At 41.1% G+C, this 24731-nt stretch overlaps 1 protein-coding gene across 12 annotated transcripts in view; it reads left to right on the forward strand.

Annotated features, from left to right (window-relative positions):
• GBF1 (golgi brefeldin A resistant guanine nucleotide exchange factor 1) overlaps positions 1-24731 on the forward strand; it is a 125032-nt gene continuing 100301 nt past the window's right edge. For 11 of the 12 annotated variants that reach the window (XR_010412557.1, XM_064595215.1, XM_064595210.1 and 8 more), the window contains exons 1-3: positions 1-251; positions 13075-13180; positions 15640-15706. Coding sequence is in view for 10 of the 12 variants with exons in the window: in XM_064595215.1 (XP_064451285.1) it covers positions 13085-13180; positions 15640-15706 (163 nt within the window). In the remaining 2 variants the exon portion in view is untranslated. Of the gene's footprint in view, positions 252-13074; positions 13181-15639; positions 15707-24731 lie in introns of those variants that run through there. The other variant, XM_064595217.1, reaches the window with a different exon arrangement.

A 24731-nucleotide genomic window follows, 5' to 3' on the forward strand; every position in this document is an offset into this window, starting at 1 on the left:
AGGCTAGTTACCACGTCAGTGAGCTGACAGGGAAGGTAGCCGGCTCCACCGCCCGTTCCGGCCGAGTCTTTCTGGCCGACTGTGCGGTCCCTGACTTCGGCCTCAACTTCCAGGAAACGGGCTCCTTCCCTTCTCCCATCTGCCACCAGAGCCGGGAGAGTCGGTTAAAGACGTCTTCGGGGCCCGGGCTGGACATGAACAGCGGCTGCGGGTCCTGGGACTAGGCCCCGCCATTTTGGATCCGCTGACAGGTCAGCGAAGTCTCTTCTTAGAGTTCCAGTGTCGTGAAGGCCGCCCTGACATCGCCATAGGGAATGAGGGGAGGAGGGCCCTTAAGTTGGACGAGCCGGGTGGGTTAAGAACGCAGGGGCAATAATAAAACAGGAAGAGATTGTTGTGGGAGAGAAGTGGGAGGCATGCAGGGGGCAAAGGTCAGGCCCTTGCGGCCAGAGGGGCGACTTCAGCTCTGACTTCTGATCCCTTTCGCGTGCTGGAATCTTTCTTCTTGTGTTCTCAGGCTTCACCTAGCCTTCAGCTTCCCTCTTCTAGAGCTTTCGGTATCCCAAAGAGCCCAGTCCTCAAAAGCTGAAAGCAAACCTAAAGAACATTGTATCTACTTTTTAGGGTTGATTTTTAGACCTTAGAAATTAGAATCTCTGCAGATCCTGTACAGCGTCCACTTCTGTGTGACTGCCTCCTTAATACAGCTGAACTGCTTCATTAATACTGGATGATGAACTAGTGCAACCTAGACTCAGGTAGTGAGAAGAGGTGTGGAAGGATTGAGGCCAGTCTTATGAAGATCTGGGCTAAGAGAAGACTTTCCACTTCTGGGGCAGCTCAACTGCCAGTCTGGGTCTGTATGTAAACACTGGACTTACCTTCTGAGAATGTTTCTTCCTTTACACAATCTTTTACAGGTATTCCCTTCTGGTGTGTATTTTGGTTGGCATTTCCCCCCAAGGTGGTCTCGTCATTTGACCTAAAGAGATGTTTAATCACAAGGGAGCCACTCTATTATGACATATTTGGCCGAGAACAGAGAGGGATTTGAGTATTGGTGAAGTTTGGTAGTTGGCCTATTATTTTTAATGGGTAAAAAGGCTCATGAAAGATGTTCAGCTAATTTAAAAGTGGTAGGGTCAGGGCAGCAGAGTGAATGATGGAGCATAACTCCAAGGAGTAGTTTATGGCACTGTGGTAATCTTTGATAAACTGCTGTATTGTAAAACTGTAAAAGTCTTCAGAGTGCCTTCAGAAATGAGGAATAGTGTAAATAGTGTTTTTTGATGCACAACATAGAAATTTTTATGCCTTTAATTCAGGTATATAAGGCACTTCTCTGGGCCCTGTGGAGGATACAAATAGAAAGGTCTGTTTTGGGATTGCTCTGTTTAATTTACCCACTTCTTAAAAGCAGTGGCATATATGTACAATGGCCTACCTAGAGCATGAGCTATAAGCAGTATCAACCTAATGCCTTTCAGAAAGTAATGGACACTCAAAAAGTGTTATCTGTACCTAGGATTAGTTGTATGTAGTATGTGATCCTGACTGGTGGCCTAGTTCTGGCCTTGGCAGTCAGGACTTTGCAAGGTGAGGTACTAACAAGGAGGATCAAAACCTCATTGTGTTAGAAGGAAAAAATGTATAGGAGTGACAGTGACTAAACTCAGTTTCTTCTTACCTAATGCCCTCTGCCCTCCTGAAATTTTGTGTGTGTGTATGTGTGTGTGTGTGTGTGTATGTTGGTGGGGGATAGCATTGTTTGTATTTATCAATTTTAAATAAGTGGGAGGGAAATGGTCCAGGAAACAAGTTTGTATTTTAGCTTGCTGATCTAAGTTGCAGAATTTCTACAAAAAAATAGAAAGTGGCTTATGAAATGACATAGCCCAGGAAGTATCCAGGTTTGATGAACCTGCCTTGCTCACCTGGGTTGATGTGCCCTGTTGTGCCCTGTTGAGTTGATAGGCTTTTGCATAATAGGCAGTCTAGTCTTTGAGTAGATAGTGTGACCAATCCAGCATCTTTTCAGTTGGGCCTGGAGGTGACTCAGGCCTCAAAGATTTCCCCTTTCTTTACCAAAAAGTCATTTTCTAGGTAGGAATAGTTTTTCACCCCCAACCCTCACCCCAGATCAGAAAATTTGTTCTTTTGTATGTCAACCATACTTCAATTAAAAAGAAAGAAAAGAAAATTTGTTCTTCCTTCAAGACTTGAATTTGAGCTATATTTCAGAGGTGGCTGTAGACAGTGTCTTCTAATTTTTTTTTTTTTTTTTTAGTGTCTTCTAATCTTGACAGTGATGCTTATTGGCTCCGTGGGAGCTCAGGTTGTAGACACCTCTCCTCATGAGTAGCCGGGCACCAATCCCAGTTGAACTCATAGTTCTCAGAGTTCCACTACTTTCACGTTCCAGAATGCATGATGACTGCCACTTTTAGATAATAACTTCATTGATAGGGTACTTAGACTGGCTAGTGTGGGCAGCTGGAGAGGCAAAAGACGCAGCTCCTGCTTTTAAGGAGACACACTGTATTTATACAGTACTCTCTGGAAGGATCATCCTCGTCTTTGTTTGCCACTTCTGTTGATTGATCACAGTCTGTCCCTGTGGTTCAGTGTGACTGATAAGAATGATTCTGCTGTTGGGGTAATAATGGTGAAGTTGAGTTGAAGGGAGAAGGGGAGGTTTGTTTTACCATCAGGCTGAAAAGGCTTGTGTAAATATAATTAGCAGCTGTTTAGCTTTTATTGTTCTTTTTCTATATTCAGTATGTTCAACAGCAGTTGTTTAATTAAATGAAAACATAATAGAGCAGTCTGTTGATTTGGAGCTCCAGTCATAGTGAGAGTGATCATGGAAGTAACGATTTGTTGCCGTCACATAAACCAAGGATTACAAGCTTAAATGCCTGAGTATCAGGCAGGTAATGTAAATGAGGGAAGTAAGCCAGGTATGAATGTATTAGGATGTAGTAGGGACTGTTGTGTACTGGCATGTGGGCACAGTATGACCAGTCTTCCTATTTTTCAGGAGAAACTTGAAATTCAGATCATTGTGTTTTAAACTCTTGGCAACTAGTTAAAGTCTTTAAAAACCTTTTCCGGATAGAACAAATATGTCTGTGGATTGGATTCTATCCATCATGGGTGGATGATGACCCCTGATAGACAAGACATGCCTTATGAGACTTAATCACTGCAGTTCTCCTTATATAATCACACAGGCTAACTTTTTATCTTTGTCCTACTCTGTGAACTGTCACCCTCAGTTGTCACTTTGGGTGCTATGAGTGGTTAAAAGATGAGTGAGAGAGAGAAGCATTGTTTCATTTTTCATCTCCAGGCTGGTAGAAAGGACATCTTTGGACATATCTTAGTGGCTCACCTTGCATATCATCTTGGGATAGACTCAGAATCTCCATAGAGGGAGGAGGTATCATGGCAGAGCTGAGGTACACTGGTTACCTGATTATTGGGTTTGGGAGGATTTTCCAGTCGTGACCTCTCAGGGCACCAACTCTTTCTAGTTTGACTTTCACTTACCTCCACCTTCTGGGTAAATTTCTTGAGCCAGTAAGTTATTTACTAATTCAGTAATTCTTGGTCACTCTCTGTGCTTTATTAGCACAGAACTGTGTTATATTCCTTGGCTAGCTCTGGGAATTTTTTTTGGTGGTGTTGTTTTTTAAAGATTTTATTTATTTATTTGACAGAGAGAGACAGTGAGAGAGGGAACACAAGCAGGGAGAGTGGGAGAGGGAGAAGCAGGCTTCCCGCGGAGCAGGGAGCCCGATGCGGGGCTCGATCCCAGGACCCTGGGATCATGACCTGAGCCGAAGGCAGACGCTTAACGACTGAGCCACCCAGGTGCCCCTAGCTCTGGGAATCTTACAGGCTGCATCTTTAGTGCTTCTCTGGAATATTTGAGAGAGTGAAGATAAACCTTGGAAGGGCCAGTTCAGGGTTATTTAGCTTCTGCCCTCTCAGAAAGCCCATCCATTTTCTTGGTTTGCACAGCTCTGTATTAGACAGCAAAGCACCATGAAGCAGACAAATAGCTTTTGCCTTTGGAGAATCTAATTTCTTATTGGATAAGGGCAACTTTTTTTTTTTTTAAGATTTTATTTATTAGAGAGAAAACACACACACACACACACACACGAGTCGGGGGGACAAAGAGAGAGGGAGAAGCAGACTACTCACTGAGCACGGAGCCTGACTTGGGGCTCTATCCCAGGACCCGGAGATCAGAACCTGAGCTGAAGGCAGACGCTTAACTGACTGAGCCACCCAGGCGCCCAAGAATTATATATTTCTGAGAATATGTGAACATGCATATAGCACATGAGGAGACTTCAGGAAAATAGATAAGAAAATAGACTGGTGGGTAATGTGGGTTCTTTTTGTCTTTAGAGTAGCCTGTGTGGAATTTGTAAGAATATGAAGTTCTTCAGTTTTGCAGATAGAGAAACAAATACGGGATGCAGAAAGAAGGTTTGCCTGCCTGGCTTAGAGTCCTTGTCTTCTATGAAGTTACTGTTCTCACAAGAGCTGGATGTGAGCTGCACTATATTGAAGAGTCAGTCTTTGATGTTTTTTCATCCATTTGTTCATTTGCTCCTTCAGTATTTATCATTTATCTTACAGGCATTGGGGATAAAAAGGTGAATAAATCATGGTGTCTTCCTGAGATACCTATAGACTCATGGGAGAGACAAACTAAATGAATAATTATAAATGAGTATAAGTTCTTTAGAGCTATCTATGTACAGTGTAATGGGATGACAAAAAGGACTACTAATCCTCTCTGGGGGAGTGGGTTAGCTAGGGAAGATCTCACAGAGCAGGCATTGTAATAACAACTAATTTTTGGAGGGTTTAAATAGTGCTGGTACCATGCTAGGTGCTTTACAGTCTTACGTAGGCCTCACAACAAACAGATGAGGAGGTACTATCTTCATTTTGCAATGGAGAATTGTAAACTGGGGCTCAAAAAGGCTAAGAAACTTGGCTAAGATCATAAAGGTGGTAACAGTCAGGACTGTTTTGCTTCTGAAGCTTGTTCTTGTAACCACTGTGGTATTCTGACTTTCTCATTGACTTTTGGATGGAATGATTAAGGGTTTACCAGGTGGACAAGAGTGAGAAAAAAATATGCAAAACAGAGAAGGAACAATAAGTGCAAAGGCAGACAACAAAGACCATGATTTTAAAAAGAAGGAACTTTTGATGGTCTATTTCATACATAGAGAATATGTATAGCATATATGGGGTATCAGTGTCCCCTACCCAGCTTAAAAAACAAAATATCACCAAAACGAGGGCTGCTTGTATATCCTTCTCTGTTAGTCACATTCCCCCTCCCCTTGGCCACTATTCTAAATGTTTTTTGTTAGTTTCTCTGGGGTATAGTCTTAGCAGTGTAATTGCTGAGATATAGGATATGAAGTTCTTCAATTTTGCAAGATGATGCTAAATTGTAATCCAGATGAATTGTATCCATTTACATACTCACTAGCCACTTGCTCTGCAACTCCTAATATTTTTTTTTTTTTAAAGATTTTATTTATTTATTTGAGAGACAGAGTGAGAGAGAGCAAGAGCACAAGAGGGGGGAGCGGGAGAGGGAGAAGCAGACTCCCCGCCGAGCAGGGAGCCCGATGCGGGACTCGATCCCGGGACTCCAGGATCATGACCTGAGCCGAAGGCAGTCGCCCAACCAACTGAGCCACCCAGGCGCCCCGTCCTAATATTTTTTTTTTTAAGATTTTATTTATTTATTTGACAGAGAGAGAGATAGCGAGAGCAGGAATACAAGCAGGGGGAGTGGGAGAGGGAGAAGCAGGCTTCCTGCTGAGCAGGGAGCCCGATGTGGGACTCGATCCCAGGACCCTGGGATCATGACCTGAGCCAAAGGCAGATGCTTAACGACTGAGTCACCCAGGCACCCACCAACTCCTAATATTGTCAGATTAAAATTTTTGTGCTGTAAAATGGTATCTCATAAACTTATTTTACAATTTTCTTGATTATTAATGGAGCTAATAATGTTTTCATATATTTATTTGCTGTTTGTATTTCCTTATTCTGTGAAATGCCTATTCATGTCTCTTGCCAATTTGGGGGAGGGTTTATATGTCTATTCTTATAGTTTTGTAGCATTTTATTATTTTATTTTATTTTAACGATTTTATTTATTTATTTGAGAGAGAGAGGCAGCGAGAGAGGGAACGCAAGCAGGGGGAGTAGGAGAGGGAGAAGCAGGCTTCCCGCCAAGCAGGGAGCCCGATGCGGGACTTGATCCCAGGACCCCGGGGTCATGACCCGAGCCAAAGGCAGACGCTTAATGACTGAGCCACCCAGACGCCCCTGTAACATTTTATATTATGGATATTGCTTCTTTATTAGTTATATGTGTAAGATATACAAATATTTTCTCCCAGTTTGTGACCTATCTTTTCTCTCTTTTTCATGGTGTTTTTTGAACAAATGTCTTTAATTTTAACATGATTTAATTTACCAGTTTTTTTAAACCAGTTGTGCTTTTTGTTTCCTGTTTAGGTGCTTCTCTTCTATGCTGAGATTATAAAAATATTCTTATATATTCTAAAACTTTTCAAGTTTCCTTTTTCACATTTAAGTCTTTAATTCATTTGAAATAGATTTTTTTTTTTTAATTCCATGAAGTAAGGATCCAATTTATTGTTTCCGTTTCTCCTGCTTTTGTTTAGATCTAGAGGGAGTTGCTAGTTGATAGAGTGACTCCTCTTTGGATCCTCTTGGGGTGAGTAACTGGGATGCCACAGAGCACCAGGGGAATGCTATAGACTCAGCTTTAAACAGACAGTACTTTCAAAGGGTATATGTGGCTTAGAGTCTCTGGGCCAGTGGCTTATTTGGCTGGGGATCTTAGTTGCTGCTTATTTGGTTGTTCCCTCTCATGTTATTTCTGATACAAGATAGACCTTAAATTCTTTTCTACCATACTTAAATGAGGTCTCTGCAGGCCTTTGTGACCTTGTTTTTGTTTTGGAAATGACTGCTTTATTTTTTTTAATTTGATTTTTTGGAAGATTTTATTTATTAGAGAAAGAGAGCACGAGCGGGGGGAGGGGTAGAGAGAGAGGTAGAAGCAGACTCCTTGCTGAGCAGGGAGCCCGATGGGGGACTCGATCCCAGGACCCTGGGATCATGACTTGAGCCGAAGGCAGACGCTTAACCAACTGAGCCACCCAGATGCCCCCCCTTTGTGACCTTGTGACAAGGGGTTCTAGGCTTTCGCCTACCAGGTAGCAAGTGCTTCATCTGAGCTTCCCATTTGAAGCTGAAGGGCAGGTTCCCTTGGGAGAATCCTTCTGTGAGGAGACAAATGCTCAGAGGCCTGGCAGATTAAGGAACTCTGTATGGTCCTTGAAAATAATTCCTCTTCATTCTCTAGTTGTTTCTTTTTTACTAAGAAATGAAGCTTAAGACAGTGATTTTGCTTACATCTTCACTGTCTTAGAAAGTTCTTAGCTTTTGGTGCTTAATAAATTTTGATCAAATGTTAGGTTGATTACTTCAGTTGGAGTCCCACTTCAAAATTTATTTTCTCCGGGAAGGCTTCCAAATAGCCGGTAGATCCTTTAATTTACTAGTTAATAATTGGCACTTTTTTTTTTTTTTTTTTGCAATTTGTAGTATAGTGTTGTTGTTTACCTGTTGCTGTGTTATTTTCAGTATGGGTGTTTTCTCTCATTCTCTTAGTTCTTTGAAAGAGAAATTAAATATTCTTTTTCTTTTTAAAGATCTTATTTATTTATTTGAGAGAGAGAGAATGAGAGATAGAGAGCACGAGAGGGAAGAGGGTCAGAGGGAGAAGCAGACTCCCTGCTGAGCAGGGAGCCTGATGTGGGACTCGATCCCGGGACTCGAGGATCATGACCTGAGCTGAAGGCAGTCGCTTAACCAACTGAGCCACCCAGGCACCCGAGAAATTAAATATTCTTATTTTATAGTGTCCCTTTACAGGCCTTCCAAAATATATTTTTTAAGATTTTATTTATTTTAGAGATAGAGACCGCAAGCAGGGTGAAGAGCAGAGGGAGAGGGACAAGTAGACTCCATGCTGAGTGCAGAGCCTGACACAGGGCTAGATCTCACAACCCTGAGATCATGACTCCAGGTGAAATCAAGAGTCTGGCACTTAACCGACTGTGCCACCCAGGCGCTCCCAAAATATTTTTTATAATGGTAGGTATTCAGTATACATGCTGAATAATAACTATATATTGAAGGCCCTCCATGATATGCCCCACACTTGCTGTTCTAGCTTTACCTCCTGTTATTCCCCTAGGAATAATGTTCCAGCCAGTTTGGAATAATCATGATCCCCTAAATACCTACTGAATTTTCCTGCCTATGAGCCTTTACCCTTACTATTCTTTCCTTATATTTTTGACCGTTTGAATCTGGTCTGGTGGCACCTGGGTGGCTCAGTTAAGCATCTGGCTCTTGATTTCAGCTCAGGTCATGGTCTCAGATTCCTGAGATAAAGCCCCATGTTGTCAGGCTTCATGTTCAGTGAGGAGTTGGCTTTTCTCCCTCTCCCTCTGCCCCTCCCCCTGCTCACTCTCTCGTGCTCTCTCTCAAATAAAAAAATAAATCTAAAAAAAACCAACAACAAATCCTGTCTTTTCAGTTGCCTTTCCAGAGCCCTCTGCCAGAAATAATTTTCTTTGTTCCACTACTGTGACACTGTGTATTACTCATGCATCAGAGATATATATGGGTTTGTGTGTGTATGTATATATTTTATCTAATCTACTAAATTATAAATTCCTTGTGGGTAGGTAGTGACAATTCTGTATGCTGTGCCTAGTATTTTGCTTAGCATGTGTTAGGTAATGTCTGATTGGCTGAAGTAAATGTTAGCTAATTAACTTTGATGGCTGCTCTTAATCATTACATATGGAATAATATAACTACTCTTCACTATTCTAATTTATTTTTTTAGTACTTTAAAAAAATTATTTTATTTTTAAATTATTTTATTATTTATTTATTTATTTTAAATACTTTGTTTTTTTATTTGTCAGAGCACAAGCAGGGGGAGTGGCAGGCAGAGGGAGAGGCAGAGGGTGTCCCTTTAATTATTTTTTAAAAAGATTTATTTATTTGAGGGGCGCCTGGGTGGCTCGTTGTTAAGCGTCTGCCTTCAGCTCAGTCATGGTCCCAGGGTCCTGGGATCAAGCCCCACATCGGGCTCTCTGCTCAGCGGGAAGCCTGATTCTCCCTCTCCCACCCCCCCGCTTGTGTTCCCTCTCTCGCTGTGTCTCTCTCTGTCAAATAAATAAATAAAATCTTAAAAAAAAGATTTATTTGAAAGCGCATGCACAAGTGCGAGTGGGGGCAGGGGCAGAGGGAGAGAATCTTCAAGCAGACCCCCCACTAAGTGGGGAGCCCGACTTCTGCTGGATCCCACCACCCATGAGATCATGACCCAAGCGGAAACTAAGAGTTGGTGGCTCAATTGACTGAGCCACCCCGGCGCCCCTTTGCTATTCTAATTTAAAAATAGGCAATAGGTAATATATATGTGTGACACAAAATTCAAGAGGTACAAAAGAATATACAGAGAAAAGTAAGTCTTCCTCTCATCCTGGTTCCCTACTTCCCTTCTCTGGAGGCAACCTCTGTTAGCCATTTTTTCAAAATCCTTCCAGAGATGTAGAACATATTCATCTTGCCTAAATAATTTAAGGATGGAACGATACTAGAGATTTTATCTTTTCTCTTCTGATACTTTGAATTATTTTTGAATTTGTTAATCTTCTGTTTCTTGGTTCTCTTCCTCCTTATTGTTGTTATGTTCTCATTGTTGAATCTTGTCAGGAGAGAACACGTGCCTAGGGCATTTGGAAAGCAGATAAGTCTTCTGGGACTAACCTAGGTGTTTCTTTTCTTTCTTTAACCTAGGTGTTTCTTTAAATTGTCATTAAAATCAATGTTTTGTTATGTTGGATTCTCTTGTGGATTTGAAGGCGGTATTATGGTCCTGGACAAAATTTGTTCCTGTCCTTTTTCCCTTTATTATAATGGTTTTCATACTTCCTGCTTTCTGGGGGTCCTGTCTTATGCAAAATATGCAAATGGTCCTACTGGAAGGATGTATTTTTTTCTGTAGATCTCTGGCTCATTTTCTTTTAGATCCCATTAAACTCTGTAAATGCCTCATGGGCAGAAATTATATTTCATCTCTTTCATCATTATTGATTTTAAATTATATATATATATATTTTTTAAGATTTTATTTATTTATTTGAGAGAGAGAGAGAGAGAGAGAGTGCACATGAGAGGGGGAGGGCCAGAGGGAGAAGCAGATTCCCTGCTGAGCAGGGAGCCCTATGCGGGACTCGATCCTGGGACTCCAGGATCATGACCTGAGCCGAAGGCAGTCGCTTAACCAACTGAGCCACCCAGGCGCCCTATTTTTTTTTTTTTTAAAGATTTTATTTATTTGAGAGAGAGAGAGAGAGAAACAGCATGAGAGGGGATAGGGTCAGAGGGAGAAGCAGGCTCCCCGCTGAGCCGGGAGCCCAATGTGGGACTCGATCCCAGGACTCCGGGATCATGACCCGAGCCGAAGGCAGTCGCTTAACCAACTGAGCCACCCAGGCGCCCTGATTTTAAATTATATTGATGGTATAGTAATATAGTTTCCTTGTAAAAAATTAAAAGATTATAGGTAAGGCTAAAGTGTCCTCTGATTACACCCTGATTTCACAATATCATCTCGAGAGATAACTATGGTTGTCGAGTTTGGGGTACATCTGCCCAGACTTTTTAAGATTTTATTTAGTTGACAGAGAGAGACAGCGAGAGAGGGAACACAAGCAGGGGGAGTGGGAGAGGGAGAAGCAGGCTTACGGCTGAGCAAGGAGCCCAATGCGGGGCTCGATCCCAGGACCCTGGGATCATGACCTGAACTGAAGGCAGACGCTTAACGACTGAGCCACCCAGGTGCCCCCATTTTTTTTTTAAAGATTTATTTATTTGGGAGAGAGAGAGTGTGGGTGCGATGAGCGGGGGCGTGGGTGTTTGTGGTGGTGGGGGATAGGGAAAGAATCTCAAGCAGACTCCCCACTGAGTGTGGAGCTGGACGTGGGCCTATCTCACCCAGAGACCATGACCTGAGCCAAAATCAAGAGTCAGACACCCAACCAACTGAGCCACCCAGGCGCCCCTGCCCAGACCTTTTATTCTCTGTTTACATAGGTATAAATTACCTGGACAAAATACATTAAATACACTTAGCAACATGGATGACTCACAAACATAATGTTTCAAGGGAAAAGGTCAAACTGCAGAAAAATACATGCAATATTATATTGGTTACATAAAGTAAAAAAATATGCAGAATAATACTGTTATTTAAAAATATTTATCGGAGCGCCTGGGTGGCTCAGTCGTTAAGCGTCTGCCTTCGGCTCAGGTCATGGTCCCAGGGTCCTGGGATCGAGCCCCGCATCAGGCTCCCTGCTCAGCCGTAAGCCGGCTTCTTCCTCTCCCACTCCCCCTGCTTGTGTTCCCTCTCTCGCTGTGTCTCTCTCTGTCAAATAAATAAATAAAATCTTTAAAAAAATAAAAAAAAAATTTATCAATGAAGTAAAAGTATGAAGCAACATAAAAGTTTAATAAACATCAGATTTAGAATAGTGAGACCTATGGATGAAAGAGAGGAGGATATGATTAGGGAGAATACACAGAGACTTCAGTTGTATTATTCTTAATCTGGATCCTGGCTGTTCTATTGCTTTTTATATTGTACTATATGTTAAATATTGCATATTTTCAAAAACAAATCTAGTATTTTATGTAGGGTGGGTGGGTTGGTTGGTTTTTACATAAATGGTAACATAGAATTATATACTACAGTTCCTTTTTTTTTAAATTCCATATATCTGAGAGCTCTATCCATGTCTTATTTGCTTTGTATCCTTAGAACTTTGAAAGATGCTGTTTGCATAGTAGGTGCTTAATAAGTAATATTTGTGGATTTCTTTCTTCCCTTACCCTGATAACCTTACTGTTTTAACTTTCCTGGAGCCTGATCTAAATGTTTGTCTAACTATATGCCTCCGTCACCCTTTCCCTTTCTGCTTTTTAAAATTTTGTCCTTGTGAGGAGGGTTTCTAAATAATGGAAAGGGAAAAGTACCTAGGGTTTTCTCTATGCCAATAATAATGGAAAGTGAAAAGTACCTAGGGTTTTCTCTATGCCAAGAAGATATTCTGTTTTTTTTTATATTTTCACCTGGGAAGAGAATTAAATATCTTTTCTAAGTGCTGTTCTAGGCAGCAAAGAAAATCCTGTGATAATTCAGTTGGGAACACTTAAAGTACTAACGTAGTATTTTAGCTTCACTTCAGAGATTCATACAGAAGGAGCTTTAAAATGAGTCTACTTTTCAGTCTATCTTATTAGAGAGTTCCTGCTCTAAGCAAGTGAACTTGACCTTTCAGAACTTTTTAAAGGTGGTATCACTGCCACTGTCCAGTTTTCTGGAGCTGACTTGGTAGAATGGATGTAGTCTATAAGTTGACATTGTAATTGTGGTTCCAAACCAAGGCTATTTTTCTAACAGCCTTCATTCTTTTCTTTTAACTTAAGCTTTCACTGTTACTTTATTGAGGGAATAAAGAACAACAAAGGGAAGATCTGAAATATATCTTTAACAAACTAGTGACACAGATGTATCTGCGAACCTAAAATCCTCACAGGAGAGATTTTGGGGACAATTGACTTTGAAGAATTTGACACGCTTGCTAGAGATTGTTGAGGTGCTTTTGAGAAATTTTCTGGATTGATACTTTTTGAGTTGTATCTTGAAATTCTGGAGACCTCCAGGAGAGCCGGGTAGCTGGATTCATAACATAAGATGGACTTCATCCCATCCTGGTATTACTGGGGGGAAATCATGGTACTGAGAAGTTAAATCATAATTCTGACCTTATCAGGTACTGATTTAAACATGGGTATGCTCTGAGTAACTAAATATTAACTAACTTTTAACTGTTTTGGTAGGTTTACCAGGATGGTGGATAAAAATATTTACATCATTCAAGGGGAGATTAACATTGTGGTTGGGGCAATCAAACGAAATGCCCGATGGAGCACTCATACTCCACTGGTAAGTAGGGAATGGGCAGATAGCTTGGTCACTGAGTTGTAAGGGATCTGATGCATGGTTAAAACAGTAATCAATTTCTCTGTAATAATGAGAGTAGTAGGAACTCAGAATTGTTCTTGGTATCAAGGACCCTTTTATTTTTTAAAGATTTATTTATTTATTTGAGAGAGAGAGAGTGCACGAGTGGGAGGAGGGGCAGAGAAAGAGAGAGGGGGAAGCAGACTCCCCATTAAGTGGGGAGCCTGATGTAGGGGTTAATCTCACGACCCTGAGATCATGACCCTAAGATCATGACCTGAGCTGAAACTAGGAGTTGGTCGCTTAGCCGACTGAGCCACCCAGGCAGCCCTATCAAGGACCCTTCTGTTTTATTCCAACTAGTGTCAAATTCATAGGCTGCCTTTTTTTTCTCTGGGACCCAAAAGATGATACTATTCTTCTAGCTATTTTTGTGGACAACTGAAGGTAGCACTCGGGACCTCTTAAATATGCCTTACCTTTAGATTCCCTAGGACTATAATTAGCTATCAAATTGATACATGCAGGGTGGCTTGGTGGTGGTACTCCTTGGGAGTATATAGAGCAGACCATATCTTGCCAATCAGATGAGTAAGAAGTTTACCTGTTGTAAAGCTGTCTTTCTTTGTTGCATATGTATGTTCAAGGATATTTTTTGCACAGTTGTATAAAACAATATTTGGCACAATTGTAAAAACAAGTTTAGACATTTCCAACTTAGTGAATATATGTACATGTGTTTGGAAATTTCTCATGTTCATTTATAAAAATGGATTGTTTAGGGGTGCCTGGCTGCCTCATTCGAGGTTGGAAGTTTGAGCCCCATGCTGGGTGTAGAGATTACTTAAAATCTTATTTTATTATTATTATTTTAGTAGGCTCCACGCCCAGTGTGGGGCTTAAATTTACAACTGTGAGATTAAGTGTCCCATGCTCTACTGACTGAGCCAGACAGCCGCCCCAGAGACTTTTTTTTAAAGATTTTATTTATTTTAGGGGCGCCTTGGTGGCTCAGTCGGTTGAGCGACTGCCTTCGGCTCAGGTCATGATCCCAGGATCCTGGGATCGAGTTCCACATCGGGCTCCCTGCTCTGCGGGGAGCCTGCTTCTCCCTCTCCCCCTGCTTGTGTTCCCTCTCTCGCTGTGTCTCTCTCTGTCAAATAAATAAATAAAATCTTAAAAAAAAAAAAAAGATTTTATTTATTTTATTTGAGAGAAAGAGCAAGCACGAGTCAGGGGCAGAGGGAGAAGCAGACTCCTTGCTGAGCAGGGAGCCCGATGCGGGGCTCAATCCTAGGACCCTGAGCTCATGACCTGAGCCAAAGGCAGACGCTCAGCTGACTGAGCCACCCAGGCACCCCAAAACTTTTTTTTTTAGGATTTTATTTATTTTTTATTTTTATTTTTTTAAAAGATTTTTTATTTGACAGAGAGAGACACACAGCGAGAGAGGGAACACAAGCTGGGGGAGGGGGAGAGGGAGAAGCAGGTTTCCTGTTGAGCAGGGAGCCCGATGCAGGGCTCGATCCCAGGACCCTGGGATCATGACCTGAGCCAAAGGCAAACACTAACAACTGAGCAACTCAGGCGCCCCAAGATTTCATTTTTAAGTAATCTCTACACCCAGTACATGGCTTGAACCCACAACCCCGAGATCAAGAGTCACATGCTCTACCAACTGAGCCAGACAGGTGCTCCAAAAATAAAATCTTAAAAAAATAAAAATGGTTTAGAAGTGAGAGTGGAATCAGCAATGTCTTAAAATGAGTATGTATGATTATATAATGAGTATAAAGAAGGAGAAGAGATAGAATAATACATTATTTTAGTCTTTTGGGATGCTATAATAAAGTACCACAGATTAGGTGGCTTATAAACAAGAGAAATTTATTTCTCACAGTTCTGGAGACTGGAAGTCCAAGATCAGGATGGTGGTCAGGTGAGAGCCCTCTTCTGGGTCTCAGACTTTTCCTCCCATGATGGAAGGAGCAAGGGAGCTCCCTTGGGCCTCTTTTATAAGGGTATTAGTTCCATTCATGAGGGCAGAGCCCTCACCACTTTCTGAAGGCCCTAATCACCCACCTTTTAAAGGCTCTACCTCTTATACCATCACATGGACATAAGGATTTTTACATATAAGTTTTGAAGGGACATGCACATTCAGACCATAGCACATATAAAGGCCCTGGCAATCTATGGTAGCTTGAGTGCTGTGGTTATAGTATAGATTTAGTATTTCAGTGTTTACTATTTTAGGTAAGCCCAGAGTATCTTTATGAAATAGGAGATTAGGGAACTGGGAAACTGAACCATGGCTAACTTTATTTTCCTCAGAAGGGAAACTTAATCCTTGGATTCAAAGTGCCCTTGATCTATCTGTTATTTCCTTTTTCCTTTTTGTCTGATACTGACTCTTTTTTTTTTAAACCTATGTACTATAGGATGAAGAACGGGATCCTTTGCTGCATAGTTTCAGTCATCTAAAGGAGGTTTTAAACAATATAACAGGTAAGTCCCCACATCTAAGTAGGATTATTTATACTGATAAAAAACCATGTGTTTGATTTATTGTAGGGATAGACAAAACTTTTCCTGAAAGGGACTATATAGTAAATATTTTAGGCTTTGCAGGCCCTAGCAACTGTACAACTGCTCAATTCTGCCATTGTAGCTCAAAAACAGACATAGATAATACTTACATGAATGAGTGGTAAATAAAAATTTTTTCAGAAACCGGTACAAGCCAGGTTTGGCTCATGGGTATAGTTTGCCCCTGGTTTACTCCATTGTTGATCCTTTTCCTTGAGTTCCTGGTACAATGTCCCACTTTAGTGGGGAATCAATGTTCATACAATTAAAGCTCCCTTTAATAACCCTTTGAGTTATTATGAAGTTATTTTGGTCTTGTTTTAACTACTTTCTTTCTCTGTCTCATGCATGCCATGAGGTAGGAAGTTGGTGGCACAAGTGAAGTTTTTATTATTATTTTTTACAAGTCAAGTTTTTAGTACTTGCAACAAAACCCTTCTCTTATAGAAAGTCGTTGTCACTTTTAGGGCCTTATTTGTGTGTAATATAGATCTTTCAGTCATCATGTGTTCCCAAAGTCATTTGTCCCTTTTTTTACTCCCTGTTTTCCTAGTCATAATAACTATGTAATATTCATATGTTTAGAATTTTCAAAGCCTCTTTCATGTTTATTACTTTATTGAACTTTTACACAATCCTGTGAAGGAGGCGTAACAGACATTGTCCCCTTTTTATGAATGAAGTTGAAGCCCAGAGACATTTTAAATGATTTAGTTGAGGTCACATTGATCCTAAGTGGTGGAGTCAAAACTAGAATTTAGGCCTGGTTTAGTGCCCTGGTCTGCATTGCTTCTGTTTATGAAATTAGAAGAGAATGTATGCAGGAAGTACCTCCCATTATGTATATGTATGTGTCAAAGGAGTAGGCAAATCTCAATACCCTTGGGTTTTTCAAGGGGAGAGAGATGGAAGGGGAAAGCCTCAGAGCTATGTTCCTCTGTCAACCAAAAAGGACTTTTGCAATTTATATTCCTGGAGTGGAACAATTGAAATAGTTTTTAGGTTTCTGCAAGTTAAGTAAGCAATAACACATTTTTTCCTTTCATGAGAAATGTAGGAGGATATCTGGAGAAAAACTCCTTTTTACTTTCCTAAACTTGGGCTGAAGTTATCTAAGTGTTCTCTACATGTTTATTTAAAGGAGCAATTTCACTCAGTTGAAAAACATCGGAAATGTTAGCCAAAGATCAAGTATAGAGGAAGCGGTTAGTAGCCAGTTAGCAGGGTTAAAGCTGCAACTAAGTGGCATGTTCATATTTTATGGCCTGTACTGTAAGTGACTTGGCTGCTTTAGGAAGTTGGCTACTTGAACAGATTTTTTTTTTTGTTAACTTCAGATAAATATGCTTACCTATCCCAATTAGAAAGAAAATGTAGTGAGTAGGTATTTACAACTCTTTTTGGTGGCCAAAGTTCAGCGTGCAGTTGATCCTTGAATAATACAGATTTGAACCATGTAGGTCCACTTATATGTGGATTTTTTTCAGTACATACAGTACAGTACTGTAAATATATTTGCTCTTCCTTATAACTTTTTTTTTTTTAAGATTTTATTTTCAAGTGATCTCTACACCCAGTGTTGGGCTTGAACTCACAACCTTAAGAGCAAGAGTTGCATGCTCTACTGACTTCACCAGCTGGCTCCCCCCTTATGACTTGCTTAATAACATTTTCTTTTCTCTAGTTACTTTATTATAAGAATAAAATATATAATACATATGACATATAAAATATGCATTAATTAACTGCTTATGTTATCAGTAAGGTTCCTGATTAACAGGCTATTAGTTAAGTTTTTGAGGAGTCAAAAATTATACATGGATTTTCAGCTGCAAGGGGGGGTTGGTGGCCTAAACCCATGGGTTGTTAAAGGGTCAACTGTACTATCTTTTAAGAGATGTGAAGAGGATTAAATATGTTAGTATACTTGGAAACATATGACAAACAATTTATACACAGTATTGTGTTGTATGTGGTTGGAAACACCCAAAATGGCTGAGATCAGACTGGAGTAGCCTTGTAGGCCTTTTGGGCACTCTGCAGACGTTGAGGAGCTGAGATGGTGCTGCTATCCTTTTTTTTTTTTTTTAAAGATTTTATTTATTTATTTGACAGAGAGAGAGACAGAGAGGGAACACAAGCAGGGGGAGCGGGAAAGGGAGAAGCAGGCTTCCTGCCGAGGAGGGAGCCCGATGTGGGGCTCGATCCCAGGACCCTGGGATCATGACCTGAGCCGAAGGCAGACGCTTAATGACTGAGCCACGCAGGCGCCCCGGTGTTGCTATCCTGACAGAGCTACATTTCCTTCTTGCCGTCTAATCCATATCCCATACTTGTTTTCTCTATCCTGACATATCCCTGACATATCTCAAGAGACCATATCTGTGGTGAGTGGCGCAGTCCAGGACTTGGGGTTCTTGACCATCTAAGAGCTGCCAGAGTTGAGTCTTCTGCTTAATTTTCCTTTATCTTTGAGTCAGGAATCCGGATTATCTGCTGCTTCAAACTAATAAAATCAGGATGTGCTGAGGAGCCAGTTCTGTCAGTGGTACTAGGAACATAGCTGGGTGTTGCCAAGCTCTCTCCTGGAGCAAGAAGGTAATAGTATTTTCCAGGGCAGATGTTGAAATGGTGTCTGCCAAGGTTGCTCATTGTTCTTAGGTTTTAACATATTACCTGCCTGAAAAAATGACAGAGTGGACCCAAAATGGAACATTTCGTAGTCTTTTTTTTTTTTTTTTTTAAGATTTTATTTATTTATTTGACAGAGAAAGAGGGAACACAAGCAGGGGGGAGTGGGAGAGGGGAAGCAGGCTTCCTGCCGAGCAGGGAGCCTGATGTGGGGCTCGATCCCAGGACCCTGGGATCATGACCTGAGCCGAAGGCAGATGCTTAACGACTGAGCCACGCAGGTGCCCCCGTTTCATAGTCTTCTGATTGGTTCTGACCCCCCACAAAGTGCTGGCTTCCAGGAGCAAGTTTATGGGTCAGCTGCCCCTGTGGTCCTGGACTCTGTAGTCCATGACCAATTTCTTGTTTCTTTTACTGAGACAAACAGATTTTTCTGATTGGCAGTGTCAGGAGGACTGCTTTCTTGGAAGCCTATTAATGCATTAATGGTAGGAGGCTGGGAAAGGGTTTTGAACTTGGAAAGAGAAACTGAAGGGACTGCCTGCTCTGTGTGACTGGGAATGGTGTCCCACCTAGACTGGAGGAGGTATGGCAGGAATTCTAGGACTTCCATTCAGTTTAACTCATGAAACTGACTTGGGCTTAGACTCTTCTTATAAAAAGGCTTTCTACCTCTGAAACAAATAATGCAATATATGTTAAGAAAAAAAAAGAAGAAGAAGAAGAAGGTAGCAGGAGGGGAAGAATGAAGGGGGGAAATCGGAGGGGTAGACGAACCATGAGAGACGATGGACTCTGAAAAACGAACTGAGGGTTCTAGAGGGGAGGGGGGTGGGAGGATGGGTTAGCCTGGTGATGGGTATTGAGGAGGGCACATTCTGCATGGAGCACTGGGTGTTATGCACAAACAGTGAATCATGGAACACTACATCTAAAACTAATGATGTAATGTATGGGGATTAACATAAGAATAAAAAAATAAAAAAAAATAAAATGGAGCAGTTAGAGAACAACAAAAAAAAGGCTTTCTATTTGCTTTTTTCTAGGCTATCTGCTGGCTTGGTTGGTTAGGAGTATCAGTGTTGGAAATGGGTAGTTCATTGGACAGTGTCAGTAAACCAAAATGATTTTTTTTCTTTTCTTGTAAATAGAGGATCTTTTAAGTAGATAAGCACTACCTACTCTTCCAGGAGTATTATCTGAGCATTGTGGAAGAAATAAGTCCATTGTCTCTAATAAGGTTAGCTAACTCAATACCAGTTATTCTCACAGATACATGTTTCTGGACTACGTTCGCAGTTAGTATTTGCCCAAATTGCATGATGACTGCATGCTTTGTAGCATTTAGAGTAATAAAATAGTCTAATATCAAATCTAAAGTGACGGTTGCACTTGGAAGATACTGGGTACCTAAGAGCAAAGTTTGCATGTTGCTATTTTGGATAAAACCTTAGCTCACCATTAGTGAGACTTGAGTGCTGCCCCTCATTTGGTCTTTAAGCCGTCTTAGGAATCCTTTTAGGAGGTTATTCTGAAAAGTTAAATTAGATGTGTGGTTACCAGGGGCTGGGAGGGGGTCTGGGGAGTGACTGCAAGTGGGTATAGGGTTTCTTTATGGGGTGATGAAAATGTTCTGGAATTAGATAGTGGTCATGGTTGTAGAACTTTTTGAATATATTTTAAAACATTGAATTGTACACTTTAAAAGGGTAAATTTTATGGTATGTGAATTACATCTTAATTTTTAAAAACAGCAAATGTAGGCTGGAAGAGTAATGGGATTCGCCAGTTCTTCCTCAGGACTCAGAGCTATGGAGGGAAGCCTCTGTAGCTGCCGCTGTGCCCTGAACCCATTACCCAGCAAAGGCAGCATAAGGCTCTCTTCAGCCTCCTGGCCCAGTTTGTCCTTTTATGTCTCTCTCATTAACTCAAGAAGCACATGGCTTTTATATTTAAATTTATTCAAGCTGTAATCTTTGACATTTGAGTTAGCTTTTAGTACAGTTTTGCATTTATAGTAATATATATTATGTATTTTCTCTATCCCCAAAGAATCCGTTTTAATCTTTTCCGGATGCAAATTTCAGGCTGTCTTGTCCCATCTCCCCTCTCTTGCTCTCTTTCCCCTCCCCCCACGGAGTGTGTTTGATCAGGTGTGGCAGGAATATCCACTGTCAAGCTGCGCCCTTTATATTAGTCAATATTATCCTTCTCCCCCCTCCCTGTCTGTCTGCCCCTATGGGCTTTCCCAGTTGATTTATAATTTTGGAATTCTCATCGGAGTCTGTAATACAGTTTGTTCATTATTTAACCAAAACCTGTTTAATGAGCAGAGAGAGGCAATGTAAATGTTAGGCATGTTGCAGTGATGTACCTTTGTGCTTCTCAAAGCGGGTGGGTAGTTAACTCTGTGCTGCCTGCTGGGCTGGGGTGTCTTGGCCTTAGGGGCAGAAGGACCACTGCTTCTCCCTTACATCTTCCCAAACCCTGCCGTGGTTTGGGATTCCAAAGACACGTTTCCTTTTATTCTTCTAGAGATCTTGTGGGGGTTCTTGCATATTGAAGTTATCTTCAATCTTAACTGCTAGACAGGTGGTAAGATCTGTGGCATGGGATAGGGGGGTGAAAGGGAAAGGAAAATATCAGGATACTTGGTACTGCTCCTGGTTTTAGGTCTGAAGAAAGTAAGCAGTTAAAAAAAAAAGAAGAAGAAGAAAAGAACATAAGCAGTTTAGAAGAATCCTTCTAGCCAACATGGTGTATGGTCTTTGATCTCTTTGTTCCCCAACTAGACAAGTCCTTACAAGCCTTAGTGCCCTCATCCAGTATAGCTTCACGGAAAGGGCTCTAGTCAGTTGTGATTTGTGGTGTTTGACTGTGGTCATTTGCCTCCAGATTTAGGTTGTCTTTGTCCTTGGTCTTTAAACTTAGATAATTACAAAGAGGTTCTTTTCCAGGAAATTTTTGGTTTAAAGCAGAGAGAGCGGAATAGTCTAAAAGTATCATAGCCAGAATCTTCTCTCATCTTAAGGGATTACCTCTTAGGGCCAGAGCTTGAGGGAGACTTTTTAGGGGTGTGTGTGTTGGGGATGGTGGGGGTTCAGTGGGGTGGGTGTGAGTTTGCCTTTGGAGAATTAACTCTAGTCATTTAAAATTCTGAGGACCTATGAGGATTGGGGATATTCAGCATAAGACTAAGATGGTCTTGAGGCCCAGTATAAGCATCTGTATTAACTGTGGAATTGTTTTATCTTCTTGGACCTTTTTTTGCTGGGGTTCACCAAGATTTGAATTCCTCTGGGTCAGGGTTATTAAATTGCTTCTAAACAATATTTGTTGAATATCTGCTATGTGCTAGGCATTTTGATTAGGCACTTAGGAATTGGGTCTGTAATGGTATAGCCAGCTCATAGCCACTGGTTTTACAAGACTAGTGGCTCTAGCTGACCATTCCAAGGCCAACCTTTATGGCTTCTGTTCTGTGCCATATGGTTCCCTGTCAGGCATGGAATGGCTGATAGTGAATGAGGGCAGTCTGTGGCCATCTTTTCATGTCTTACTAACAAACAAGCCAAAGAAATGAATAAAAATTGTAGCTTATATATTTGCTTATTTGGCTTTTTCATATAAAGCAGTTCTCACCAGAAGTAGATATTCCGAAAGACATCAGTGGTTTGTGTAGAGTAACTCTATGGGAGAGGATTTTTTTTTTTACTGGACAATAAGATATGGTGTACTTGAGTTTAAGAGGGAGAAGCAGGTGCCTGGAGAAAGTGGATGATGTATCAGGAGTTTATTTACATATAGTTTATCCTGGACAAACACACCTGTAGAGTACTGTCTGTCTCAAGCTCTGTGAATTCAGAGCTAGGAGGTTTGAATCCATATAACCTCCAGAGGTTTATAGAGAACATTTAAACAGAGTCTGGAAGCCAACCTGGGAGGAACGATGACTTAACACCTGTCTAGCTTAGGTCTCATAGAAATACCCTTCTAAGTAGAAGCGAAACTGTTCAAGGATGCCTCATACCTCAAGTTCAATCTGTTTTATTTGGCACATGGGAAGGTATTAGGAAAAGAGACTTAAGTAGTCTCTGTCAGGGAAAGGATTGAGTACGGGTGCATTATTTGAATAAAAATTTTGCTAGAGTTATCATCTCCCATACTGATTGAGTGCATACTCACTTTTTCTGTAGGGGCCTGTAGTTTGGGGAGTAGTAAGTAATACTTCATTATTAGTCAGCATGAGAAGAAAGTTGAATGAGTCATTAGCTTTGTCCCACTTGAAATTGAGCTTGTGAATTGTTCAAGGCCTAACTGGAGACTGAAAGAACCAAGTGTGTATGATAAAATCTGGCAGACAAATTCATGTAATGGGTTGAGTGTTGGAAGAACAACGTTGGGCACACTTATGTAAGTATGTATTTCCTGTGCCCTTTTTGACTTTTTTGTTCTATAAATAAAAGATTGTATTAGTTTGGAGATCGTTGAGCAACACATTAGGATGTGACCTGAATTTGAATCAGACTGACTTTGGCACCTTAGAATCTTGGTAGCTTGAGTGGCTTCAGACTTGTGGACATTTCAGCACAGTTAGAGAAAATAAAGGTACTGTGATTATTTTTTTTCCCCAGGGAATATTTATATCAACAAGGTGACTCTAAGAGGCCTGTAATTTGATGACTTTGTCCTTCCTGGGAATGATCTGAACCCTCCTCAGTTGACACTTCTAAACCAAGAAGCTCTTCCAAACATTTGTTTGTCCTAGAGATTAGAAAAATGAAGACTTTGAGAAGAAGAATCAGCTCTGCATAGTCTGGCTTCTTATGAGCCCAGCTCTCCCTTTTTCTCTCCGTAATACTTAAATACATTTAGCTATCAGAAATAGTTTGCTGACAAATTTACTACATGTATCTGAAAGTGGGTTATGATAAAAAGGGTTTTCTTAATAGCTTGGATTCAGAAGCAGAGGCAAAGGAGCCTAATTTTTTTCTAGTAGAAGTTAAGGGATGGTGTGACATTGTCGTCTGAAGTGGGCATCAAAGTTGCTGGTATTGCTGTCATTGCCATTGTCCTCTTTGGCACAGATACCTCTTGAGGCCTGAAATTTCTCTCTGAGTATGTGCCCAGCTTGCCATGGCAGCAGTCAGATGAGTAAAAAGAGGAAAAGCCAGCTGCTGCTTTGTTTTTAACAAGGATGCAGGCAGAGTCTCTTTCTTCTTTTCCACCCACTCAGAGTAAATGCCAAGAGAGTTTCAGAAGAAGCCAGATATTTGAAATTTAACGTGCAGTTTTGATTAGAGATAGTAGAGTTATTTGTCTCAGCCTTGCCTTCTCTAACCACCTCTTTATGTTCATAGATGCTTAATTGGTCACCCTAGTTTCTAAAGTGATATTGGATATGTTAATGGAAAGGATGAGTGCATTTGTTTTTTCTCTCCTGGCACCCATTAGAAGATAGAACTGGGTATAGAGTAAAATGAAGATTTGATCATTTCAGCTCAGATCACCTCATTAGGAAAGGTTGGTTGATGGAGAGCAGTGACTCCCTTAAGCTCTCAGTTTTGCTTCTGGAAACCAGAAGATAAGATGCTCCTTAGCAGGTTTAAGGCTTTTGTTTCTTTACTTTGGTCTTTGGAGATCCTGAAGGACTTAGATGGACAAGCACTCCTGGCTGCCTGTTGTCTGGCTTCTCACTGCATACCTCTTCTGTAACACCAGCCTTCTGTTACCACTGTTACCACTGTAGGTTGAGTTGTGAAGGGCTGCCACATGTGCACACATCACAACTGACCTTTCCTTGTTCCACGCTTATTGAGCAATTACTTGCCCATTTGTAGAACTCACATTATTGCCTTGGGTTTCTGGCCCAGTGTGAAGTGGGATCATCCAGGAAGTGGCCTGATAGACTGTACGTCAGAGGGCAATAAATTGGCATATGAATTGGTGGAAAGGCAGGGCCAGATGTAGTGTGGGAGCAAGGGTTTTTCTGTAGTCAGTCATGCAGCTTGCTTCCAGGTGTCCTGGAAAGCAGCTTGGGAACTGGAGGTTGAGGGTAGTTGGGAACATTAACTAGGGAGGAAAAGGATCAAAAGGACTTCAGTGTTATCTGTGATGGGCCCTGCATTGGGAAAAATCCTCTAAAAGTAGAGGGACAAAGGAAATTTCCTCGACACTGGTAGGAATTTTTCCACTGATTATTTTTCCTTTCAAATAAACTGAGTTATTAATTGGCAGAAAAAATACAAAACTTGAAAGACTCCTAACAAGGGGTTGCAGAATAAGAAAGCCTCATTCCACATGAGATTTTTCA

Source organism: Mirounga angustirostris, unplaced genomic scaffold (assembly GCF_029215605.1).
Source record: "Mirounga angustirostris isolate CCGP_5_RB_7025 unplaced genomic scaffold, mMirAng1.0.hap1 SCAF_6, whole genome shotgun sequence".
Lineage (NCBI taxonomy): Eukaryota > Metazoa > Chordata > Mammalia > Carnivora > Phocidae > Mirounga > Mirounga angustirostris.